Source organism: Martes martes, assembly GCF_963455335.1.
Source record: "Martes martes genome assembly, chromosome: 3".
Classification (NCBI taxonomy): Eukaryota; Metazoa; Chordata; class Mammalia; order Carnivora; family Mustelidae; genus Martes; species Martes martes.
This window is the reverse complement of record NC_137890.1, coordinates 151,649,774-151,674,771: the sequence shown is the minus strand read 5'-3', so window position 1 is coordinate 151,674,771 and position 24,998 is coordinate 151,649,774. Positions and strand designations below refer to the sequence as shown.

The following is a 24,998-nucleotide window of genomic DNA, read 5'->3' as shown; positions in this document are numbered from 1 at the left end:
GAAAGACAGAACACATTTTACATATGAAATAGTCCTGCCTGGCTCAGGCACATCAAAGAGACACTTTCATCCTTTAATACTGGTGTTCATTAATTCTCCCTCAAGGGGAAAAAAAAGAATCGGTCAAACAAATAAAATAAAGCTAGCAAGTTTCACTTTATTTTCAGACTTTGGACAATATCTTCAAGGAGGTTAGGCCCGAGAGCGTTTTTGAAGAGGTCAGAGGAAAAGTCATCAGGGCCGGAGAGGAAAGACAGGAGTATAGGGAGAGGCCGAGAGTAGGCACGCCTCACGCCCCTGACGTGCTTCTAGTGCCTTCCATGTTTCTCCATGAGGAAGAAACTGTGCTCTTCCTGGCTTGTTATTTGCCTTTGTTGGTAGAAGATAAAGAAATAAAGGAGGAAAATAGAGTCAAGCGAAATAAATAAAAGCCTTTTAAAAAATGTGTAGCCTAAGAGAAATTATGTCTCACTTCAAATCCCCATGTAAACACACACACACACACACGGGCACCTGGGTGGCTCAGTTGTTAAGCATCTGCCTTAGGCTCAGGTCATGATCCTGGTGTCCTGGGATTGTCCTGGGATCAAGCCTCGCTTCAGGCTCTCTGCTCGGCGGGGAGCCTGCTTCCTCCTCTCTCTGCCTGCCTCTCTGCCTACTTGTCTGTCAAATAAATAAATAAAATCTTTAAACACACACACACAAAATCATTTTCTTCTTTAAACAAGGACAAAGTTGCTCTCTCCCCTGATCACTTGGGAGAGCTCTGCACCCCGGCTCCCCACTGCTCTGGTGACCGCCACAAAAGAGAAACTCGCCACACACCCAGAGGTGGTTCCCCCATAGGACTGCTTCGATGTGTTTTGATATTTAAGATATCATCTGAGCTTTAACGCAAAAATTTGATTCCAGGTTTATTCCATCAAATATTGAAGGTCAAACCTATGTGTTTATTTAGGTAAGCGTTCAGGAACCTAAGTCAAAATTTCAGCTAAGGGGTTGAAAGTCTTCTGAAGAACATTTTAAAACATTTATATAGTCTTAATTTAAGATCTGCTAGAGCTCAAAAGTGTCATGTGGCAGACAGACCATAATTTCTAATTATAAAGTATTGGGAACGATAAATTCACATGACCTTTGCAAGAAAGTTTATGACCAGGTCACAATGGGGCAGGGATTTTATGAGAGGTTGGGGCCTGTGTGGTCACCAAAGGCTCCCCTGCACATTACTTAGACAGATTAAAGAGAATCGCACTCCCCATGCCTTGGCAGCATCCCCCACCCTTTCTAAAACGCCACTGAATGTCAAAGTGTGACATGAAGCTTAAGTTCCCAGACAGGGATTTTAGTTGCAGAAAAGAGAAGCTAGACATTGTTACATTAAGGAAACCTTAGGGGTCATTCATCCAACACATTTTTTTCACAAGAGGGGAAAGTGAGTCCCACGGAGGGAAAGGGGTGTCATCCCCTAATCATTGACAGAACACAGAATCCTAACTCATCACCATCCTTCCCTGTTTCTGTCCTTCTGCACAGCCTGGTTGGGGTTGGCTTATAACTTTTTTTCCTTACATGATAAAGCAGTATTTAAATGGCATGAGTTCCCATTCTCAGCTCATCTATCTCAAAATGGAAACATAATTATATACGGCAAGAGGAGAAATGGGTGTATGTAACCTCCCTCGTTAATTCCAAGCCTAACTTTGGGAGATTCACTGTCACACTGAGAAAAATAAAATCCCGCACTTTTCCCTCTTAAATCCCCCCGTCCTGTCTCCACCTCATCTCAGTACTGACGTTCCTTGGTTCCCTGGTTCCCTAATTCCATAGTTCTCTAGTTCTGTGACTCCCTGGTTCTGTGGTTCTTTCATTCTCCCTAGTTCCCCAATTCCCTAGTTCTGTGATTTCCTAGTTCCATGGTTCCCTGGTTCTGTGGTTCCTTAGTACCCTGGTCTCACATTTCTGTGGCTCCTTGGTTCTATGTTTCCATGATTCTTTAGTTCCCCAATTCCTTGGTTCCTTAGTTCCCTGGTTCCCTAGTTCTGTGGTTCCTTGTTTCCCTAGTTCCCTACTTCTCTGGTTTCTTGGTTCTGTTGTTCCTTTGTTCCTTGATTCCCTGGTTCTGTGGCTGCTTAGTTATGTGGTTCCCTGGTTCTGTGGTTCCTTGTTTCCCTAGTTCCCTAGTTCTCTGATTTCTTGGTTCTGTGGTTCCTTTGTTCTTTGGTTCCCTGGTTCTGTGGTTGCTTAGTTCTGTGTTTCCCTGGTTCTGTGGTTCCTTGGTTCTCCCTAGTTCCCTAGTTCTCTGATTTCCTAGTTCCATGGTTCCCTGGTTCTAAGGCTCCTTGGTTCCAAGGCTCTGTGGCTCCTTGGTTCACTAGTTCCCTAGTTCTGTGGTTCCCTAGTTCCATGCTTCTGTGGTTCTATGTTTCCTTGGTTCCTCAGTTCCTTGGTAGGTTTTTGCAACAGGCTCCTAGTTGGCTGTCCTTTTCAAACTGCTCTCAAAGTCAAAGTCAGTCATCACCTCTTTCCTTAGAACTCTCCTTTGGTTCCCATTGCCTCCTTGAGGACTTCTGAACTCAGTAACTTGTCCTTTAAGACCCTTAAGAGTCTGGCCTCAACCTTCCTCTGTGGTACCTCCACACACCACAGTGGACACTCCTTGTTCGTCTGGCATATCTTCCAGTGGGAACTCCCCCACCTCCAGGGCCCCAGCTTGCCCTTCCGGTCCCACCCATCGTGAGAGCAACCATATAGCCCAGCTGGTTGAATAGGGCTCTCGGGCCCCAGGACACATAGGAAAGTCTAGCCAGTCAGGGTCCTATGCCTGATGTCTCTGCTGGAGCTGGAGGAGAGGACTCCATTTAATCAGCATTGCTGTCCCTGGTGGATACCACCCTGCAGTGCCTGTCACCTTCAGGCACAAAGGGCATCCTTGTACGGAGACAGTAAGCTTCACACATAGAGGGAAGCAGAGCTGAAGGATGGAGAAGGAGAAAAGAGACACAGCAACATTGAAACTCTTGGATCCAACTAAGCCTGAAGCCAGCCCAAGCCTGAGCTTCCTAAATAGTGAACAAACATATTCCCTTTTTTTTTTTTTTTGTCAAGCAGGTTTGGGTGTATTTTTGTCACCTGCAGCTCAGAGAGCGCTGGCCACTGAGCCCCGGAGCTCCCAGCCACAGGGATGTCCCCGCTGCAGGGACACCATTGCATGTCACCCTTGTGGATCTTGACACATTTTCCTCTCTTTGCCTGAATGCTCTTCTCTCTCTGATGGTAAATTTACTCCTCTTTGCCAATGTCTTTCCCAGCACCTCACACCCACCAGCCTCTGTCCCCAGGCTTCTCCACAGTCTGGCTCATACTCTTCCATATCCCTCGAGTGGCCTCACTATGGAGTATCTGTTTATGTATCTCCTACTCTACTCCACTTCCTAGCCCTGTATTAGACACACAGTGATAATTAATTAAAAAGCTCTGTATTACTAATCTCCCATCTTCAGTTAAGTTCTCCCCACAGTGCACAATGTGCGCCCTTACTAGGGTAGACCCAAGATTGTGCGGTCAGGAGAGACATCCACCAAGAGCCCCGTTCCCTTTCCCGCCATCAGTCAACAGCATCTGCTGCTCTCCATTTGAAAATGGGAAGTTTGACGAGCAGAGGCTGGAGGTGGGGGGGTGGGAGAGGAGAGGAGAGGGCAGAAGATGTGAGCAACAAATTTGAAGATTAAAAACTAACAGGGTGGGGCAGCGAGAACTTAAACTATTTGTGCGAACTTCTATTTAAATGATATTAAACAATGGAAATGAGGTTTCCATTTGGGAAATCAGGACTTGCATATATGTGTTGAATTTCTTGCAGGGGCCTTGGGGGGCAGGGGGTGAAAGCACGCCTTCCTGACTCATGAATTGAAGTTAAGCTCAATTAAATCCAGCCACTGCTAGAGCAGCGTCGGATGATAACCTTGCGATCCAGGCAGTTGTGAGGTTCCTGGTGGAGGAGGACAGGGAGACACGCTTGCGGGGACCCAGCACCCCTGAGCGCACGAGTGCCTGTCAGTGAACTAAAAGTGGGAGAAAGGAGCTAGCTTTCACAGTGGGGCTTCCTAGGTCACTAGGTGGGGTTTCACTTCTGGTCCTAGCCCTCTGTGGGCCACTGGGTGTCCTACCCTGAGGGATCAGCAGGGAACAGTTACCCACCAGAGCTGCAGACATGGAGGGGGGCACAGGGCATCCCGGCCACCGAGTCCCCCTGGAGCCCCGCAAGGTACGCAGGAAGAGGGCTGAGCTGCCTCCCGCTCTCTGTACTTGCATTCAGCTTCTAAACAATGATCTCCAGCAATTTCCAACTGAAAATGATGGCTGGCATATATGCGTTTATTTCTGCTCTCTCTTAAATCCACTGAAACTGGGCTAAAAGAACGGGAAAGGCAAAAACCCAGATCTCAGAGGAAACAGGAGAGCAGTTCACAGTGGCATACTTGGGCAGGTGGAAGGAGGCTGGAGGTGTGGCGTCCGACTCAGTGGACAGTGAAGGACCGGAGGCGGGAGCACAGGTCGGGGACATGGCCATGACAGCAAGCTGGCTGAGTCCCATGCAGAAGTACCCCACCTCTCAGCCAATGTCAAGAGCAGATGTATGCCTGGATCCCCTCCTCCATTGCTAAGAGGACTGGTGCAACCCTGGAGGGAGCTGGGTGTTCCCTTGGAGAATGTGAGCCAGAGAAGTTTCAGATGGGGGTACCAGGCAGTGAAGAGAGGAGAGGAAATGGGAGAGCCTGTACTGAAAACAGGGCATGTGTGGAAATCCATTTTCTGAATGGCAAGAGCTCCTTTCAGGCCTCTTCCCTCCCTGGGTTCCAGCACTCTGGAACCCAGGCTGATGTTCCAGAGCAGGAGGTCAAAAATTCCTCTCTGGAGATAGGGCCAGTCACAAAGAAAACACTGGCAAACAGCGGGGGTCCCCCCAAATATGACCAGGGCCCCAGCTAATCATCCTAAAGTAAGTCTACAAGCGACAACAGGTCCCCTCACTAGCGTACACACACACATGCACACACATACACACAACTACACAGATCTTACCTGCGTGCACATCCACACACACACACACACACACACACACACACATCTCTGCACACACAGAGCTGCCAATCAACTCTTTAATGTCAAACTCTTGAATCTGGGCTTGGCCATGTGATTTGAATTAGCTCAGGGGAGATCAGCAAATTCCCTCCAGGCAAAGGCTTGAGAGCACTGTGGTCAGAGTCCTGAGTCCACAGCGAGAAAGAGCCTGCTGGATGGAGAAGTCACATGGAGGAGGGCTGAGGCGTGCTGAGAGCCTCCCTACCAGATCTGTTACTGAGACCATCTCAGGCTAGAGCTGCAAGGGAACTGTTGGCATGAGAGGAATGCCAGGCAGGAGTGACAGAAACCCACCCAGCCCAACACCACACAATCTGTCAGCCTGCTTGATTGGGAGAAGATGAAACGGGAGGTGTTTTACATTGCTAAGACTCTGAGCTGTTAGGGGAAAACAGAAATGAGACCGATGTGCAGCCTTCGAGAAGGTCAACCTTGTGGCTGTCCCAGGGCAGTTTCAGGTAGGCTCCTGCATGAGTCCCTGCACCGTGGGGGGAGGGACTACCAGCAGCCCAAGTGATGCGGGGATGGTGGGGAGAGTGAGCCCAAGCCCCAGGACAGGGGGTCAGATCAGTGACAGGGCATTCTGATTGCCAGCCTGGACAGCCTTCCAGAACATGGTAAAGACAGGCTTTTACAAAAAATGAAAGGAGCCCTTTGGGGGTTCTGAGAACAGGAGAGCCAGACCTGATAGCACTCGCATGGCACCATTTAACTTGTCCGAGTACTATGTGCTGGATTTCCTGGGACTGGCTGCCAAGCCCAGCGGCCAGTGATGTGGTCGGAATCCCTCATGTTAGTTAGCATGGATGATGTCTGCAGAATGGTGACGTAATCCCACCAGTCCACCCTCGTTTACTATCTGGAGTCCATCTGCGGAGCAGGACATTTCCTCAACTCTTCTGTTACTTTGAAGTATAATTTGGTAAGAAAGACTGGTTCTGTGCTTGACTCTTTCCCTTTACTTACCAATTTTCAGAATCAAGACTCAATTTCCCATCAGCAGCCTAAGACGACCAGGAAGTTTTTATTCAATTAACATTAGAAACTCACGGATTTTTATCATCTGATGTGTTCCTATCCATTGTAGTTTTGTTCTGGTTGATGCTTACCTGGCACCCTCTCTGGCCCATGGAGGCATCTTTTAGAACATTCTAGAGTCTCGCTATGACTCACCAGGCTGCCGGCTGTTTCCTTGCTTTCTGACCCAGGAAGACGCTCCAGGCTTCTCGTGTACATGTTTTCCCCAGACCTGAAGCCGGCCATTCCTTCCAGGAGAGAACACAATCCGAACCCTGGTGGTTCTCCTTGCCACTGCATCCATCAACATTTCTAGATCTTTCCAGGGGCCAGGGCCAGGAAATAACACTGCTTAAGAGAAAACACATCACGAGTTTAGACTGATATTTCCAACAAATTTAGAATGACCCTGTCTTGCCTAATTTCTTTTCTTTCATATTTGTATCTCTTTTCTTTGGGGCTGGAAATCTTGATTCTTGAAGACAGAGACATAATAACTGACTGGCCTTAGCTCACAGTTTCAGAATGACAACAGCAACATTGTTACTAGAAACATGAATGTTGAGAACTGTCTAAATTTTTTTTTTTTTTCAGTTCCCTTTGCCTTCCCAGTATGCAGAGTCCAATTACAGTGTTTACGGCTCTCTCCAGTGATTCCTGTGTGCTGGGCAGGCCACTGAAATGATACAAAATTAGGCACATTGTCCCATTCTGCTTTTGACTTTTAGGGTTTTTTTTAAATTTAATTTTTAAATAGCTACAGAAAATATTTGTATGATTCCAAAGTCAAATCTATAAAACAAAGTTTATGCAGAAGAGCCTGGCTTGTGTCCCAGACCCCTACACTCTGTTCTCTCTCTCCCACCATATTTACACCACGGTTGTTCTTCCCACTGTTGTTTTAACTGAAATTTGGTATATATTCCAAGTTAAAAAGCATCGTAATATGAGTTTGTTGCAAGAACAACTTTGATGTGACCTTAAAGACATCGAAGTGTGTCAAAGGCCAGCGCTCATCCACATTGCAAGGGAATGGCATTAGTGATGTCAAGAAGAGGCACACCCGGGGGAGAGCCCTAGTGTGCACCTTCTGGACCCCAGTCCAGAGGTGGGGTCTTAGGCAGGGTTCCTTTGTAGAGAACAGCCTACACTGGTCACTGCACTCAGGAAGCAACTTATTAGACGACAGGATGAAATTGCCTAGAGCTGAGTAAACAGGCTCCAGGCAGAGCTCACTTCAGAACGTACGGCAGCCCTCGAGCTCCTGCCTTGCTCGCTGCACCAGGAACACAGCAGTTCCAGAAGCATCCTGGAGTGGAGAAGCTGCTGCCGTGCCTGCTCCCAAAACTGGTGCTCCTGCCCTAACTCTATAGACATCCAGGGACCACGCACTGTGCTGCCCAGCCAAACCAAACACATCCCCCAGCCCCGGACTAGAGGACCGGGCAGAGTGGATGGCTCCCTTTCCCTACACAGCCCCTGAGAGCGGTCTTACAGACCAGGGCTGCCACAGTCCGAGAAAGGTCATCCTGGCTTTACAGTTCCAGAAGGAACAGAAGAAAGATGGGAAGGAGTGTGGGCACCCACCCACCCATGCACAGAGAGGAACTATTTTGCAAATATTAGGTGTGCAATGGTAGAACCATTACCATGAAGGCTTGTCATATGCCCTCCTGAGCAATTTTTCAGGGGGAAAATTTTAAGGGCATTTTTTAAAGGAGACTCTTGCATGTAAGAGATGTGCAGCTCGAACATTGGATTCCAAAGCCGTTTGTCCATATGCCTTTACCCTGCCTGTGTTAGTGCTGTAATTTAGGCAAATGATGGGTTTTTAAACCTGACTTTCAGAAAGTGTTCTGCTGTCCATCATCAGTAGGAGAGACGGAGCTGGGGTGGGTGGGGTGGGGGGGGGGGAGTGCCGCAGGCCCTCAGGCAGGAGGGGCACCTCCCCTCCAGCTTCCAGGAGGGAGTCGCTCCCTGACTTTGCTCATTTAAGCTGGGCCAAAACAGGGTCCGGGTCTTCGGACTCCCCACGCTAAAGGACACACGGAGTTGGTAAAAGAGCAGCAAGTCGCTGCTGTCCTGCGGTGAGCCAGACGCGGCGTCTGGGCCCAGTCTGGAAGGGAGCAGGCCCTTCCGACGCAGGAAGCCCAGGAAAGGCTGCGACCCAGGCCGGCAGGACGGCAGGGAAGCAGGCTTCCCTCGCGTTCTCCATTCTTCCTTACATTTATTTTCGAAGTTTGGAGAAGCTGTAGGGAGCGGGATAAACCCCGAGCCTTCTCAGAGCAGGGGAAGGGGCGGTTGGGCGGGGTGGGGCTGGACGCGGTGACTCGGCAGGACTCTTTAGTCACAGGATCCTGAAGCCCGCGGGTGGGTTAGAAACTGCAAACAGAGTTGTTACGTGGCCACCTCCGTGTGAGGGCCTGTTCTTCCCAGACCTCTGCTCTGCTCGCTGCTGGGGCAATGTCCGCCTTGAGCAGCCGTGGCCGCTCACCACCGCCCGCGGGGTTCCTAACGCGGTGGTCGCGGCCCGCCTGGCGGCCGAGGAGCAGCGGAGGCCGAGCGCTCCGCGGGCCCCGAGTTCAACTTCAATAAAAGGACCCACCCGCCCTTGATCACGCGGCTTGCCTGACAGCCGGGCTCAGGCCCCGGCCTAATTGAGCCCGGGTCACCTGGGAATAGGTTCAAAGGCATCAAAGCCGTAAACCACCTCCAGGCCCCGAGCCAGAGCGGCCTGGCGAACAAAGAGCCCCCCCGAACCACTTCAAACGCGCCCGCGCTCGGCGTCCAGATGGCGCGGAGCCGGGGTCCGCGGTGTCGCCCGCCGAGGCCAGGCCCCGGCTCCCGCCGCCCCGCGCCCTCCTGCCTGCAGGCGCCCAGCGCAGGGGAGGCTGTGCAGCTCCCCAGACTGCCCTCCGGGCCACTGGTGACTGGCGAAGCAGAGGAGGAGCGCAGAGGCTGGGGCCCTGCACCGGCGGCCTAGCGGTCGCCCCCGCCCCGTACCCGGCATCCCAGGCAGGGCCAAGCAGGTGGGCGCAGTGGGCACCGGCGCTCCCGCAGAGGCTCGCTGTGGCGTTCAAGTTTGAAAGCACTTAGAAGCAAGGTCTGCAAAGGGCGTCGGTGCCGGGATCCCCAGAAAGCTGGGGTGAGAAAGGCCACCCAACAAGAAGCCTGGGCAGAAGCGGTGCATGGCACTGATCCTTGCGCCACGTGCGTGGGCAAAGGCGTCTCGGAGGGCACTCAAGTGTCCGCACGCCTGTGGTCCGGGTGCCGGGACCCCCTGCCCGCGCGCGTCGTCCACCCCAGACTGAGTGTGCGGGCCGCGGCGCGGACTCGCGGCGCTCCCGGTGGGCAGCCAAGGAGAGCAGAGGCCGGAGCACCCCTGGGGCTCCCCGCCTCGTCCTCACCTCCTGGGAGCGCATCTAGGGTAGGACTCGGCTCCCGTGCCCCTCGCGTCCCTCGCGCCCCGGGAGATCCCGCAGCCTGGCGGGGCCCGACCTCCACGTTAAGGAGCAGACAAAGCAGGTCGGTAATGCCCAGGGCGCCGGGCGGCGGGAGAGCGGTCGGATGCCGGCTGGGGCTCCGGCGGCGCTCTAGGGCCGGGCCTCCGGGGTGCCCGCCGCGGCCGGGGCCGAAAGGGGAGGCAAAACTGAAAGTGCCGCGCCGGGGGGCGGGGGCGGCGGGCGAAGGCCCCAAAACTCGTCCAGCCCCCGGCTGCCGCGGCCAATCAGCGCGCCGCCCTCGCTCCTGACAACTATTTAGCAACCCAGCCCGGCTAGAGTTTCCAAAAAAGTTAGAATAACTTCCTCTCCCGGAGACCTCGGTTTTGCACAAGCCGGCCTTGAAATCAGAGCCTCTCGAGCAACTCGGAGAGGGTGTGCTTGGCGACCGCGGGATTGGGCAGCGGCGCGCGCTCGGCGCCCGGCGCCCCCAGCCCCAAGCGCGCCGGGCGGGCGCCATGGAGGAGGGCTCCAGCTCGCCCGTGTCCCCCGTGGACAGCCTGGGCACCAGCGAGGAGGAGCTCGAGAGGCAGCCCAAGCGCTTTGGCCGGAAGCGGCGCTACAGCAAGAAGTCGAGCGAAGATGGCAGCCCGACCCCAGGCAAGCGCGGCAAGAAGGGCAGCCCGAGCGCGCAGTCCTTCGAGGAGCTGCAGAGCCAGCGCATCCTGGCCAACGTGCGTGAGCGCCAGCGCACCCAGTCGCTCAACGAGGCCTTCGCCGCGCTGCGCAAGATCATCCCCACGCTGCCCTCGGACAAGCTCAGCAAGATCCAGACTCTCAAGCTGGCCGCCAGGTACATAGACTTCCTCTACCAAGTCCTGCAGAGCGACGAGATGGACAATAAGATGACCAGCTGCAGCTACGTGGCCCACGAGCGCCTCAGCTACGCCTTCTCCGTGTGGCGCATGGAGGGCGCGTGGTCCATGTCCGCCTCCCACTAGCGCCGCGCCACCCACGTCCGGACCCGCGCGCCAGGGTAGGTGCTGCGCGCGCGACCGGCGCCCTCCGCAGCGGGGGGCGGGCGGCCCGGCCCGCGCATCCCTCCTCGTGGAGGCCCTGCGGCCGGGGCGGCGTGGTTGGGGTGCGTTTTTCCTCGCAGCAACAGAAGGGGGTCGGTTGGGAAGCTCCCGTGTCCCAGGGGCACCCTTGGGGCCTTTTACAAGCTTCCCTGCTGGGTGTCAGTCCGGGACCTGGGGGGTGGTGGGGGGGCGCACCGGTGACAGCGGTACTTGCTACCCTTGCTGCTGCTGCTGCCGCTGGCGCCTGCGGGTGAGTGTCGGGAGAGTGGGCATCGGAAGAGCGGCTGGCAGCCCGCACGGGCACAGAGGTGGAAAGCCACTGCCCTCAGCGCCCTCCGGAGTCGAGGCCGCCCGCGAGGCTGCCCGCGAGGCTGCCCGAGCCGGGTTGTGCCCTGCTGCGGCTTTGCCCTCTTCCCGGGAAGCGCGTTCATGGTGCGAATACTCAGTTTTCGCGGACGGCTCCAGCAGGGCCTCCGGGGCCCGCGCTTCGAGAGCCGAGCGGTCCGCGCCCTAGCGGGCCCGGTGGGCACAAGGGAGCGGGCCGGAGGCCAGGTTTGCCTTGGGGAGAGCGGGAGGACACGGCCCTGCGTTGGTGGCTCTGGGGCCACTGCAGTGGGAGAGCCTTGGTACGCCCTGCGCTGGGAGCGCGGGAGACAGGGCCCGGGCTGAGCCGCGGAGACCAGAGCGCCTAGGCCGGGAGCGCACCCCGGGTTCGGAAACCCTCTGCCCGCAGGCAGGTGGGCGGATCTCTGAGCCGCGAGCCTCTGGTTCCAGCCTTGAACCTGGAGGGTCTGGGAGTGGGGGCTTGTCCGCGCCGCGTCCCGACGCGCGGCCCCCGCAGGAGAGCGCGAGGGGTCCAGGCTGGGAAACAGGTTTGCGGGACCGGGAGGCAGCGCGGGCCAGGCCCTGCACGGGAGAAGGCGAAGGGGACACAGCTGCTGAGAGCATTTGGAAACTCTGGTTTGCTCTGGAAGAGCGCTCAGGGCGCCCTGCACCAGCTCCCTTTGACCAGACACCTTGGAACTCCGTTTAGAGGAAATCTAATTCCCGAGGCGCCTTCCCTTCCAGAAGGCCGGTGGGCATCTTCCTTCGGAGGGCTCTCTAGGGCAATGGGAAGGTGCAAGGTATGTTGCGAGGGGAGGGGGTGGTCAAGATCCTTACTACTTAGTAAGCTTTAGTTTCCTGCTCATCTTGCAATGTTTTTATAAGTCTCTACTTCACACAGAAGGAATTTAGATTAATCCAGAGCGTGCCCCCACCCGTTCTCCCAAACATATCTTTCTTTTTTTTAAATATAGTTCTCTAATATCTGCAAATGTTTTTGCTGTGGTCACAAAAGGCTGATCTGGCACAGGTGAATTTTCTTTGTTAAGCTTTTATTTCTGTGCCTCTGCAATTTCTTTTGATGAAATTGCCCCCCCCTTAAGATAATGATCGTTTTTTTAAGAAAGATTTTTTAGCAGAAATAACTTTTGGGAATCTTCTCCTATCTTTGTCAAAAACAGATGGAAAGTATCGCAATCACGTATTTCTCTAAGAAAGAAAGTTTGGATTGGCTGAGTAGTAAAATGCTACAGGGGGATAATACATTAATTCTGGGTTTTGCTGCCTAAATTATGAGCTTCCATTAGTTAATTCCATTTACCCTTTATACCATGGATAGTTTACAGCACATCTGAAGGAAGGATAAACAAATGAGGGATGTCATCTTTGTAAAACATACATGTGTAGCTTTGTTTAAGGAAAATGTCAACAGAATTATCGTTAAGACTTCCCTCCAGAAAATTACTGAAAAAAATACCAGGAGATATGACCTTAATGCAAAATTTAGTAGGATCATTTAAAATTCATTTTAAAATCATTGCATTCCTCAAACTTAGAGAATCAGACCTAGATCACAAATGAAGATTATATAAAAATAAAAAGTGACACTTTATTTATTGTAAGTGTTGAGAGTTTTTTGGGAAAAATCCTTAAAACATAACACAGCACATTCAGCTGGAGAAAAAAAATGGTCTATATGGTTGCCTATTTATTTTTATTTTTTATATATTTGAATATAACTGATTAATTCCAGGAAGCCAGTTTCTTTAGGTAGAAAGATACCCACTCTCTGCAAGACGAGGAGAGAAATGGGGACATATTTGATAATGCCAATAATTCTGGACACACCTTGGTTTTACTTGTTTTTACTTTGCACATTGGGCAAACTTTGTTGTTGTTGGTTTTTTTTTTTTTGCTTGTTTTTTTTTTTATCACATTACTGTTTGTGAATATAAGTACAATCATGATTGGTTTGATTTCCTGAAAATGTTGCTAAATAACATTTGTTATTTGTAATATTTTTGAGAAGTGTTAGTTATATGTACCAGCAAAGAATTTCTAGAACTTTCAGTAAGTTGTGTGTCATTTTAATGTTCTCAGTATATGAGATGTTTTCACATATATGAAAAAAGCTGTGTCCAGATGAATAGCAATAACCACAAAGAACCTGAATTGTCCCTTGGTACAAAGAGGATCGCAGGAAATGGTGTTCGGCTGGTGGTAGTATTTATCCTCACTTTCTTCCTTAGTCCCGTATTTAAGCATAAAAATATACAATAGATCAGGCATCATTGGACAGTCAGCTAGGTTCATCTCATTGGGAGAATCTCAAAAGAAGTTTTTAGTATTGTCGCTAAATGCTGAAGCTTTAGTAATAGGGTCAGGGGCATCTGGCTTGGAGGAAGGTGATGATTATCAGACATTTTTCCTATTTTCCACTTTGTCGTTAAAGAAAACATCTTCCCTGACTTCTGCCATAGACAGAGATTTTCAGTAGGTTACTGTACTCAACAAACGACTTTTTTTTTTCCCCTGAGAATTTTTAGTTTGGAACTTCGGAGAACAGAGCATGACCCTTTCACCTCCTAAAAAGTGTGTAAGCCTGTTTCTCCCTCCTGAACATTGATTTCTTGGAGGTGTTTGTTAACTGCTCCATTTGGAATGCTAGCGGGTCTCCAGAGCAAATGAATTCCCTGTGGGGAATGTACAGGCAGAATCCCCAGGACAGGTTTTGATGGATCTGAAGACGTGGAGTGAAAGCCTGAGCTACCTCGAACACGAGTATTGTTTTGTTATAAAATACCCGTCAATAAGATCCAATAGAGGGAGCTGACCTCTGTGATGTGGGTATATTGTTCTTTAAGTGTCTGTGTTATTCTTTCAACCTTGAAAGAAGAAGTCTTGCTACAGCGTCTGGCCAGCATGGGGGCTGGAGGGATGGGACTTTGAGAGTGGCTGTTTGAGGTCATTTGAAATATAGTACTTGATTGAGGTTTTCTGGAAAAAAAAAATGGTACTATTTTCAGACAAATCTTGAGCCTGAAAGAATTGAGTTTCCATCATCCTTGTTTCAATCTATCCTGGACGGACGGCACAGACGCCAGATTCCTCTTGCCTGGCAAAAAAGACCACAAAGTAAACTCTTTCGGAGCAGAGCACTATAACTCATAACATCAGTTTAAATCTGGGCTTAAAAAAAAAACAAATATTTTAATAAGCCAATTTTAAAGGCTGAACTTTTATGACAGTTTTTAAGCTTAGTATTTATATTAATCTATTCTCACTGGTGTCTTTAAAAACTCTGTGAATGTGTGCTGGAATGTCTGTTTATGTTTGTGTCTTTTCCTGGGAAAGGATAAATGTGCTGCAAGAAACAGACCAAATACAAAGTCTCCACCAGCAAAGAGTTCCTGAGCGAGGCAATAAAACTCAAAGAAAAGGTGAATAAGTTATGGAGGCCAAGAAGCAGCCATAAAGGAGAAGGAGACTAAGAGATATGGACAAGATAGAATACTAAGATCAGAAGCTGTTTAAAAAGATACTCCTCATGGTCACCTGAGTCTACAAGTGTGTAACATTGTATAGAACGAAACACACACACACACACACACACACACACACACACGCCCTTAAAAGTGGTGAAATCTGAATAAGGTCTGGAGATTGTATCAGTGTTAATTTCCCAGCTGTGACCTTGCTCTATAGTTTTGCAAGATGTTGCCATTGAGGGAAACTGAGTAAAGAGTGTAAGAGACTCCCTGTGCATTATTTCTTACAACTTCATATGGATCTACAGTTATCTCAATATAAAAAGGAAAGATACGCCACAAGAATTTAAATATTTTTCTCTATTCGAACAAACAAATTATATAAGGAATGATGATGCCTCATCTCGGAGTAATAAACGAGTGTGGTTTGAGCCCAGATCTATTTTTTTTTCCTGATGTCATTTGCATTTTGCACTTCTTTCCAAAATATGAGGAATCTCAAAGTGTTTCCTCTGTGCAATTAAAGGTGGCTCCTTCTTATCCTTAGACAGAGTAAAATTCCAGAAATCTGAAAGGAGAAATACCAATTAATACATTTTCCCCCTATACTAAGAAACAAAATATTTTTCAAAGAAATTTTAGGGAATATTTACCTGAAACTGACCCAACATTTGCTTTTGAGATACAAAGCCTACACTGACGTGCATGAAACACACACAATTCTGAAACCCATGGTTTATAAAAATTATTCACCAAGAGAGGTAGAGATTAACGTTTTAGTATTAAGAGACATACAGGCAGGGAGAGGGGAGAGAAAGAGAGAGATCAAACCCTAAGCTTAGTCATGGTTATTTGAAAGTAATATTTGTTTGTCCTAGGAACATATTTTGTGTTTGGTTCAGTAGTAACTCTTTGAATGCAATTTAGTTATATTAAATGTGCCTTAATTTAATGTTTGTCTTGGAATGGGATACGGTGACATTAATGATGTGATTTTCATGCTGATGTCAACCAGGTCACAATGGGATTTGTCTTCAGTGATTACTAGTGGTGGTCGTGCTCAAGGAGTCTTGAGTCAGGAACTGGAAAAGCCAGCGTGTAACTTCATTCCAACATGAGAGAAATTTTTAGTGGTTAATTGAAAATAGAGTCATTTTGAAGCCAAACAGTGTTTCACATGCTTCGAATGTCTGTATTGTTTTTCCTCCAGCTCAGTTGTTCAGAATAACATGAGTCTGGGATTTGTGCAGAAAATCAGGGGTTGAAAGCGCTCAGTGCATGGGGTTTCGTGGAATCTGTTGCTTAGTACCCGTGTTTCCCATCCCTACACACTTTCCTCTGTGACCTGACCAGGGGAAAATTGAGATGACCCAGCTTCTCATGACACCTTCTGTAGAACTGTAACTTCCATTTCTCAAATCCTCAGATCCATACCTTTAAAATGGGCACACACACCTCCCTTTCTGTAGATCAGAATTTCCCCATCAGTTAAATGAAAGGGATAACCCAGAGAGCTTTCACTTACCAAATTTAGCTCTTCTGGAAAATACCTTTTTCTTTTTAGCTCACTTCCAGCCTTTAAAAAAAAAAAAAAAAGTCACCTGCATCTTTTAGGGGTGAATTGCAAACTTAGTTATGCTGTCTGGCATTGGATTCTTATTTCCCACTGTTTCCATTTTGACAGAGAGCCCACACTTGGTTTTCTGAATGTGCAGATCTGGTGCATGACTGACAGGCAAGATTTGGGCAGAAACCTGGATTTTAATTAACCCTTTGATGGTGACCAGACATCCAGTTCCAACCCCAGAGCTGAGGTCTGTGCTGTGGTCACAGCAAAAGCCCCAGGACCTCAGCCAGGGCCGCTCAGCACAGGACAACCTGGGGCAGGTTTTTAGCTTTTTTGCTTCGAGAGGCGAGGAATAGGAATCTTTCTCTGACTTCCCCTTGGAGGAAAAAAAGGTTCACGCTTCTGTTGTTAATGCTGCTTTTCGGCCGCTATACAAATAAAATGCCACACAGACTTTTCTGTTAAATTCTCTGAGTGTGTCCCTCTTCTTAAGAGATTCAGGGGATTTTTTTGCCTGCTTCAGGGGCAAGTGGGGCTCTGGAAGGGACGGCTTGTAAAATAAACAAACTCCCTAAAAGAAAACACAGGCCAATAGTTTATAGTCTCTGACTCTATCTACTGCTGCGGTGGATTTCTTTGTGGGTTTGACTTCGGTTTAACATTCTGGAAGTCAAAATGCAAGCAGCCAGCGCCTTCCTTCAATCAAGAGCTCTAGAAATAAAGATTGAGTTGCTGTTTCCTTTCCTTAATCTCAGTTCTTAAAGTAGATCTGGCTAGCAGGGAGCTCTGAGGGATCAGAAGTCAAAAGCCATTCGCCTTGTGTGATTGTTTGGACCTGGGGGTGCCTGTGAGCTGGAGGGGTCTGCTTCCGTGGAGGGTTTGAAGGCGAGCTAGCCTTTGGGTTTAGCAAGATCTCCACCGACTTCCAGAAAGCCGTGTGAACTTAAAACCCCACTCTTCATGAAACCGCCTTGATAAATACTAGTGAGGGGCTTCTCGTTTCTTCGGGAAATGCCTGGATTATTGCAAATTGGAAAGGAAAGTGGGGCAGGGGGAGGCATGATTTTCTTTCTCCAATTGAGACCTGTCTCTTCCAGGAGATTAAGTTGCACGGATGAAAAACGTCTTCACTGAAGACTGATTTTTCCAAATTTAAATCATTCCAAATCGTTTACAACATATATTGGTTCCTGACTAATCAAAATGGATTTTCCTCTGTTTTGCCATGGCTGTGTGCATGGGTGGGGCCTGAGAAAGAAAGATCTGATCCTTTTTTTTTTTTTTTTTTTTTTTTTTGCTGCCTGGTGAGCATTGTTCCTGCAGCCCTGCCCTCTGCCACCTCCCACCCCCCGCACCCGGTGTTCCCTCCTGTATTCTGTAGCTGAAAGCTCACCTGTATGTTCCCACTATTAGCCAAGGCCCTTGTAGGTTTTCATATTATACTAAGCAAAAAGCCCACCATCAGGCTCTGGCAATAGTACAGTTGCACCCGGGGAATACACGCCTGTCTCGGGGTGCTCGGAGTTGAGGGGTTCTGGGTGTTTCGGAAGTGCCTGGACCCCCTGGCCCCCACTTCAGTGCTGGGTGACCCCCTCTCCTTAGCTGCCCATCATTACTGCTTTCTAAGAAAGTTGTTGCATTGAGACTAGAGCAGAAGTGTCCCCAACGGATACCTCTACCCCAGGAAAGCTGGTGTGTCCTGTTTTCGTTGATGTCTCTTGGGTGACATGAGCGGCTCCAGCCACCCAGAACAGTGTGGGTGGGGGACCGTGTGGTGACACCCTGGGCGCGCCAGTGTTCCGTGGCATGTTTGCAGGCTGAGGCAGGTCTGAGGGGTGACCAGGAGCCCACACCATGAAACCTCTTAAGGGCAGGGTGAACTTGAGGCTATTTTTCTGGGTGGTAAAGTGTGGCCACTTGCCCAGCCCTCTTTCAGACGGCTTTTGAGGCTAGGGGTTATCTCTGAATTAAACGACATGCATCAGGTGAGGGCTGGGATCTATTTATGGGCTCATCTCAAATATGGTTACTACGCTCTCTTCGTTTTTGTTTTATGATGTTTCAGAAACGAGCAGTTTCCTCTAATTTCATTGTTGAGCAGTTTCACCTCCTCGTGTGTCTCTGAAGACTCCCTAAACATTAATCCGGCAGCTTAAAATGTATACTGTGGAAGAGGAGTGACAGTCACTCTTTCAGGAGTGACAGAGTAAGAGAAAATGAGGATGTGGGCAGGAAGCATGCTGTGTGGGGACTCTTGCAAGGAAAGGGGCAACCGAGGGGTTGGGGCCCCCTTAATAAGAAGATGGAAGGATCCACGCTTGTTACCTTCCTCTGCCACCTGCTGCAGATGGATCCCTTCTTCCCTCAGGGTCCCTCAGAAATGGAAAAGAAAATGCTTTATCAGAAGCATGCTGCCTGCCTTCCCAGAGAAAGGACCCTTCATAAGAACCCACAAGGCCCCGCCTCAATTCTTCTGCCTTAATGCCCCAGGCGGGAGGCCACCGGAGCCAAAACAGAGTCCCTGCGAGGCGGTCAGGGGTGGACACCTGCTCCACGGTGGGGCGGGGACCCCAGGATCAGCCTGGGTTGGGTCTGCTGTCCTGGGTGGCTGGGTGCCCCTGTGGGACTGGGAGGGACTCTCTCATGACAGAGGAGGGAAGAGAGAGGGAAGACGGAACAGACCAGTTGTGAAGGGTGTGTGTTGGCCTCAGGCTTCCTGGGCGTCCAGGCGCTGCAGGCGGGTGCAGCCTGCAGGTCGTGCTGATGACCGTCCCAGCATGAGCCCAGTGGGGCTCAGCCTTTGCCGGGGCTGATGCAAGCAAGTGGTCACTCAGCCTTTGTTTCCTCCTCCTGGGTTTCATGCAGTAGCCTTTCCCTACGGCCAAATCCGATATGAAAAGCCCCTGCTCCTCCAAAGACGCCTCCAGAGGAAAATTTCAGCCTCCCACCTCCCAGGTTTCCCAGGCTCACGGAACTCACCCGGCTTTGCTGCGAGAGGACAAACGACTGCATTGTCCCTCTCACAGACCATCGCTCTGCTGCAGGTGCAGAATCGGGCTGTGTGGTAACACGTTACTTTCCCCAATGACAAACCCCACCCTCCTGGCGCCTCCCTCGGCCATGTGTCCACACGTGGATCCTCCGGACTGATGTCTCGGGCAGGCAGCTTGTAGTGAATGATTTTGGAGAGATACAGCAAGTACCATTTTATATCAGTTACATAATTTCACCTTTTCTGGGCAGCACGAGGGGCAGGGAGGGTGTGCAGAGCGGGACAGGCATGCATTTCCGGCTCCCGGTGAACACCCCTGTTTGCACGCAAGGAACAGTAATCCTTGCCATCCGAGGGCTTTTTGATACCTGGGCCGATTTGTAACCATTGTGACTCTCCACAGTGGGTTTTGTAATTTATCGAAGTCACTGTTTCTGGAATAAATTGCATGGCGTTCTTTTCCCTTAGTAAACTGGTATTTTTCTATTTGGGGGAAATTTTAATTAGACCAAAACCAAAGGCTGTTGTCTTTGTAGGAACAGGATAGGCTGCCAAGCGACTCTGTCGGGCCAACTCATTGTCTTGTGTCCAGACGGGTCAACAGGACTTTCCTTAGGTTGAACTTGGCAGGGGAGAGCACTCCTGCTCTCAGCCCACAGTCGTGTGTGGCTTGGGCAAGTTGTAGCCTATCTGGGACTCAGTTTCCCTCTATATAAAGGGACAGAGGGGGTTCTAATACCCTGCATCTGTCCGTCTTCTAGGAATCAGTGCGACCCAGCCTCCTCGCTAACTGTACACCCTCAAAGAATTGAAAGCAGGGTCTCCATGAAAATGTGTGTTCGTGTGTTTGGGGCAGCACTCCTCACAACACCCCACAAGGTGAAAACGATCTGAATGTGTGCCCCTGAGGAAAGGCGGAAAACATGGGTGAGCCCTACAGGGGACGGCCGTTCAGCCGGAAGAAGGAGCTAAGGACGACTCCTGACACGATGGGGAGGGACCTTGCAAACGTCATACTAAGTCAAAGGAGCCAGACACGAGAGCAAATACTGTGTGAGTCCATCTGCATGAAAAATCCAGAATAGGCAAAGGTGGATTCGTGGCTGCCAGAGCGTGGAGGAGGGGGATTGGGACAGGATTGCCTAATGGGTGTGGGATTTCTGTCTCTAGACTAGATAGTGAGGGTGTTTGGACAATGGTGGGAACGCTGTGCACTTCCACTGGATTTAATGCTTCAGAATGGTCGAAACGATACATTTCGTAGGATGTGTATTTTACAACCCCCAAAAGATCCTCTGACTCAGGCCGTGGGTGTTGCTGGTGACCAGCAGGATGTGGGGGTGCCATGCCTTCAGTCCCCCCCACTTTCCAGAGGCACGGTCCCATTTCCCCACATGACTGTGTTTATCAGCTGGTTCTCCGCCTCAAGTTGTCTCTGCCTGAAGACACTTCTCTTTCTCTTTCGAAATCTATTTCCTAATATGCCCCCCCACCAGAGAACCGCAGACAACTCTGATAACACGCTGCTTTTGTCCCCCCACCTTCTGATTTGGGCGGCGGGTCAATTATCCTTCCGGAAGCCCCTCCGCGGGGACTGCGTTCTCCTGTTCTTGGGGGTGGGACGGGGTGGCCCCAGGTTCTGTGTGGTTTGCAGTCGGCCCAGCAGACAAGGGCAGGGGGCATGTCCCCATCTGTTGCGAGGGTGGCCTGTGAGCATTGTAACCCACCCAGCCATGGGGTCCTCAAACCCAGGGCCTGTCAGAGGACCAGAGCATTTTAGGCTCAGAGAGACACCCAAGCTGATGATGCTGCTGATTCCTGAAAAGTGGGGCTTCTGGCTCGGAGCTGCTTTTCGAAGAGAATCCCTCTTTTTCTGTAAATACCACTTTCCCCAGGGCTGGGAATGGAGCAAAGTGCACTGTGAGAGCCATCCCCAGAGACAAGACAAAGGCTGGACTCTGGCACGAGCTCATTCAGGGCCAATTGGGCGGGTTTTCTCTCCTGTGCTTTTCTTCCTCTCCTTTCTCTCCTGATCTGTTAACCCTTGGTGGGCCTCCTGAGCCCCCTGTGCCCTGGGGACCCACGCAGGAGGGGGAGGGGCAGAAGAGAGGCTCTCCCGGGGCTTCCCCAGTGGGGGTCCCGATCTGTTTCTCTTTTAAACACTATCACCTCCCTGGTGTTACACAATCAGCGTATTGAGACACTCACAGAAACCCCGGAGATCGTGCTGGGCTCACGGATTGTTCATGTCTCGGAAGGGCTCAGGATTGGGAGGGGATTCCAAAGAATCTTAGCCAGGACCGTCAGGTTGCCCAAGGCCAAGGGTGCTGCTGTCCCTCAGTTCCTGGTCCTCTGCCCCTCAAAAGGGAAAACCAGCAGGGAGGGAGACAGAGATTGCCCAAACACTGAGAAAGGAATCCAGGGAGAGCGAGAGAGAGAGCAGGATGGGATCTGGGTGTCCACACCCCTAGTTGTGCACCTGGCCTCACAGGAGCTTGGGTCACCTCTCAAGCAGGGCACATCTTGCCTTGGGGACCCCATCAGTCGACACCATGTGGGTTCCTGGCGGCTGAGTGGACACGCTTTGTTCTATCAGTGTGGTTCTCACATTTACAAGAGGGCACACTCGCTGTGCCCGGGCACACTTGGATCTTCTCTCTCTCTCTCTCTCCCTCTGAGGACCTGAAGAGGGCCATGGGCATGCCCACCTGTGGGCTGGAAGCCATGGGAACCTGCAGCCAGCAAGGAAGTCAAGAGGGTACAAAGGGTGATCTCTGTCCCTTGACTGTGCAGGTGGTTTTCAGAAATACCGTTGGGTGACATGAAGAAAGTTTGGCACCCTGGGTGTGCAATACAGAGGATGTCCCCTCCCGCCCACTCCCCTGCCCCCGTGCTTACTGTCCCCAGAGCAAGCCAGGCCTTGATCTCACAATGCCCACCCACTCAGCTTCTCTCTAAGCTCATCTGCTGGTAACACTAATAGAAAATCAGGCTTCCTGGTGGGTCCAAGGGTATGTGTTCATATTGCTTCATCAACGCCCTGTGGTTCTGTGTGATGTGTGGCTCAGCCATAGATGGCACACAGCGGGGACACCCAAGTCACTGTCCCACACCACAGAACCCATCGGTCAGCATTGAGGGAACTTAAGTGACATTAACTAATTGGGACCCCTCCCATCCTCTGCTTCCTAAAACGGATCTTTCCTAGTAGAGCAATCATAAGTTATGAAGGAAAAAAAAATAACTCTGATTAAATTAAAATATGAAACTCACATGTACCAAAAATCTGTGATAACCAAAATCTTTAAATGAGCCAGGAAGGAAGTATTTACAGTGTACTATACAGTTAATCACTCTTCCTACTAGACAAAAAGCCCTTAAAAGTCCAAAGGAAAACAAATAACCACCCAGTAGAAAGTGAGGGTGAAAATATGAATTTACAGGAGAAGAACTTTGGTTGTCCAATGAACAGAGGAAAAGTGTTCTACTTCAACAATAACCCAAGACATTAAAAATAAGCAGGAGGATAATATTTTTTTTCTATTAATTTGGAAAAAAAGATAATGATAACCCTCAGTATTGAGGAAACCGTGAGGAACTGGGCCACGTTGTCTCTGACAGGAGAAGATCAATTATAAATCGTTTGTGAAGAGATTTTGAAGATAGATAAGGAAAGGTTTTAAAAATGGGAAATCCCATTTGAGCAAGCAAGTGAGCTTTTAGTCACTGTCCGGAGTGAATAATGGTGGGGTTACCTAGCAACAGGGAGATTCCTATCAGCTTTGCTAATTTTAGCGAGAGGCTTCCAATGTCTCGGGAGGTTGGTTGAGAGTGAGCTGTGGCTTGTGCATATGCTGGAACACTATACAGTCAGCAGATTCCGTGTTGCAAACACACATCTGATAACTGAGGGAAATGGCCCCACAACGGCACAGATCACAAGACCTGGGGCTGAAAATTCCAAGCGTGTACGCTGGCATTGGTGCATCAGTCCCAGGAGCGAACACCCTGAGATCAACATGTGAGTCAAAAATCTGCCTTTCCTTCTTTGTATTCGTATTGTTTTCCTTTATTTTCCAAGTGTTTTGCAAATGCCAGTGTCTTAACTTCGGCAGTTGGGAGAAAACTGCGCTTCATAAAGATAGAGAAACCCTGACCATTATTTTAATGCCGTGCCTCAGTTTAATTTTATCTGTTTTTCCAGAATGTTATCAACACGGCCCACTCTGGGTCCCTGGCAGGTGGCAGCTTGGGGCAGCAGGGCTGTGTACCGCCTTCCTGCAATGCCAGCAATTAGCCATTAGCAATTAGCTCGTCCTTATCCCCGAGAGGGCTCCCACCCTCTGTGTCCTTTCAGCATCTTTGCTTGTCTTTAGTTTGTGAACTCTTCTCTGTGTATGTGGGGATAAGTGTTCTTAATCAGAAAGTACTCCAGATTGGTGCAAGGAAGTAGAGAAAATCTCAGTAACTAATCTCCTAACCCAAACTGAGAGGAGGAGGAGGAGAAGGAGGCAGGGACCCCTCCTCACCTTCTGGAGGCGTTGGAATTCACTGATGATTGGAATGAGAAAACAAAATCACTCATGCTAGCTCCGGGCCTTGTGTGATGACCAGCCCGCGAGTGCTCAGGCCTGGAGAGGAATATGGGCGTGCCAGGGGATTCTCCCCCATCCCTGCAGGCCAGCTTCCCCAGAGCCCCAGACCCCAGTGCTTTCCAGCCTTCTCTGAAGCCTGCATCCCACCTTCCTGGGGGCCCAGAGTAGCTCCCATCCCCAGGCAGAGCCCCAGGCTCCCAGTCTCACATTTCCTTTCAAATTCTCAGCCCTAATCTAATTTGCACCAGGCCTGCCTTCTTTCACCCCTGGGCTGCATTTGATGCATACTTCTGGCAAATTCTGGGACCACACTTGCCAGATGACCAAATCCTCTTCAGAAAGATGACTGAAATACTTGTAAGTTTCCATCGCGGCCGGGCGGAGTGGCCCAGGGTTTCGGGAGGGAGAGCCTGGGGCACGCGTGCTCCAGGTCGTGCCTGGTCTGTGTTGTGGCCGTCCACACCGCGAAGCCCGCTGGGCTTTAATCCTGAGTCTGAAACCACAGATACCTTTTGCTGTCAAGACATTAAGAAACCAAGAGGCTAACGGCCGGGTGAGTCCCCGCCACGGGCCTCCCGCGTGAATCAGAGCCTGACTGGAGCAGAGTGGGTGACTCACAGGGATGGCTTTTTGTCTTCTGGCTGTGCAAATAAACAGCAGGAAGGCCTGAATGGGAGGCCAGGAGTGCAGGGCAGAAGGTGGCTCCCAGCTCCCACAGGCCGGCCTGGGCAGATGGGGGCGTGGGCTCAGGCACTGGGGACCAAGACTGGGGAGAGACAGCAGAGAAGCTGGTGCCTACGGTGCACAGTGGGGGCCTGGAGGGGACACGGGGAGGTGAGGGCCAGCCTTGGATGTTCTGCAGAGATGCTGGGCCAGGGTCCACCCTGCCCTGGGACCCACATCGCCCTCCGCCCCCCTCAGAAATGTCTGTTGGGGACACGCCTGCGAGCGGTTGTCCTTCTCTGAGCTCCTGTGCATTAAGGAAGGCGGTCCTTGGGGTGTCCCCTCCTTTGGGACCCTCTGAGAGGTCACGAGTGTAAGGCATAGGCTGGGGCCTGGCCTCGGGATCCATGGCAGGGGCGGCTGGGGGCTGTGGAGGGCCCTCGGGGTGCAGCTGGGGTGACACCAGGATTCAGCAGGGCCTCGGGGGTCTCCCCGACCCAGACCTGGCCATGGAGCAGTGTGAGGAGTCTCCTCTTCTCCTGCTCCAAACTGGGCGAGATGGGGGGAGACCTCACTTGAAGGCAAAGACGCTGAGGGCTGACCGACAGGGCTCTGGCGAGTCTTGTTCACAACGGACCACAGCACGTGGCCGGTCCAGTCATTTCAATGCTGGAGATAGTCCAGTGAG

General features: G+C 50.7%; 1 protein-coding gene across 1 annotated transcript in view; it reads left to right on the top strand.

Moving 5' to 3' along the window:
• The first annotated feature begins 9,996 nt into the window (after positions 1-9,996).
• The window catches only part of TWIST2 (twist family bHLH transcription factor 2), a 50,638-nt gene continuing 35,636 nt past the window's right edge, over positions 9,997-24,998 (top strand). Inside the window, exon 1 of the mRNA XM_080799188.1 lies at positions 9,997-10,638. Coding sequence (XP_080655314.1) covers positions 10,121-10,603 — 483 coding nt within the window. The 5' untranslated portion in view covers positions 9,997-10,120 and the 3' untranslated portion in view covers positions 10,604-10,638. The remainder of the gene's footprint in view (positions 10,639-24,998) is intronic.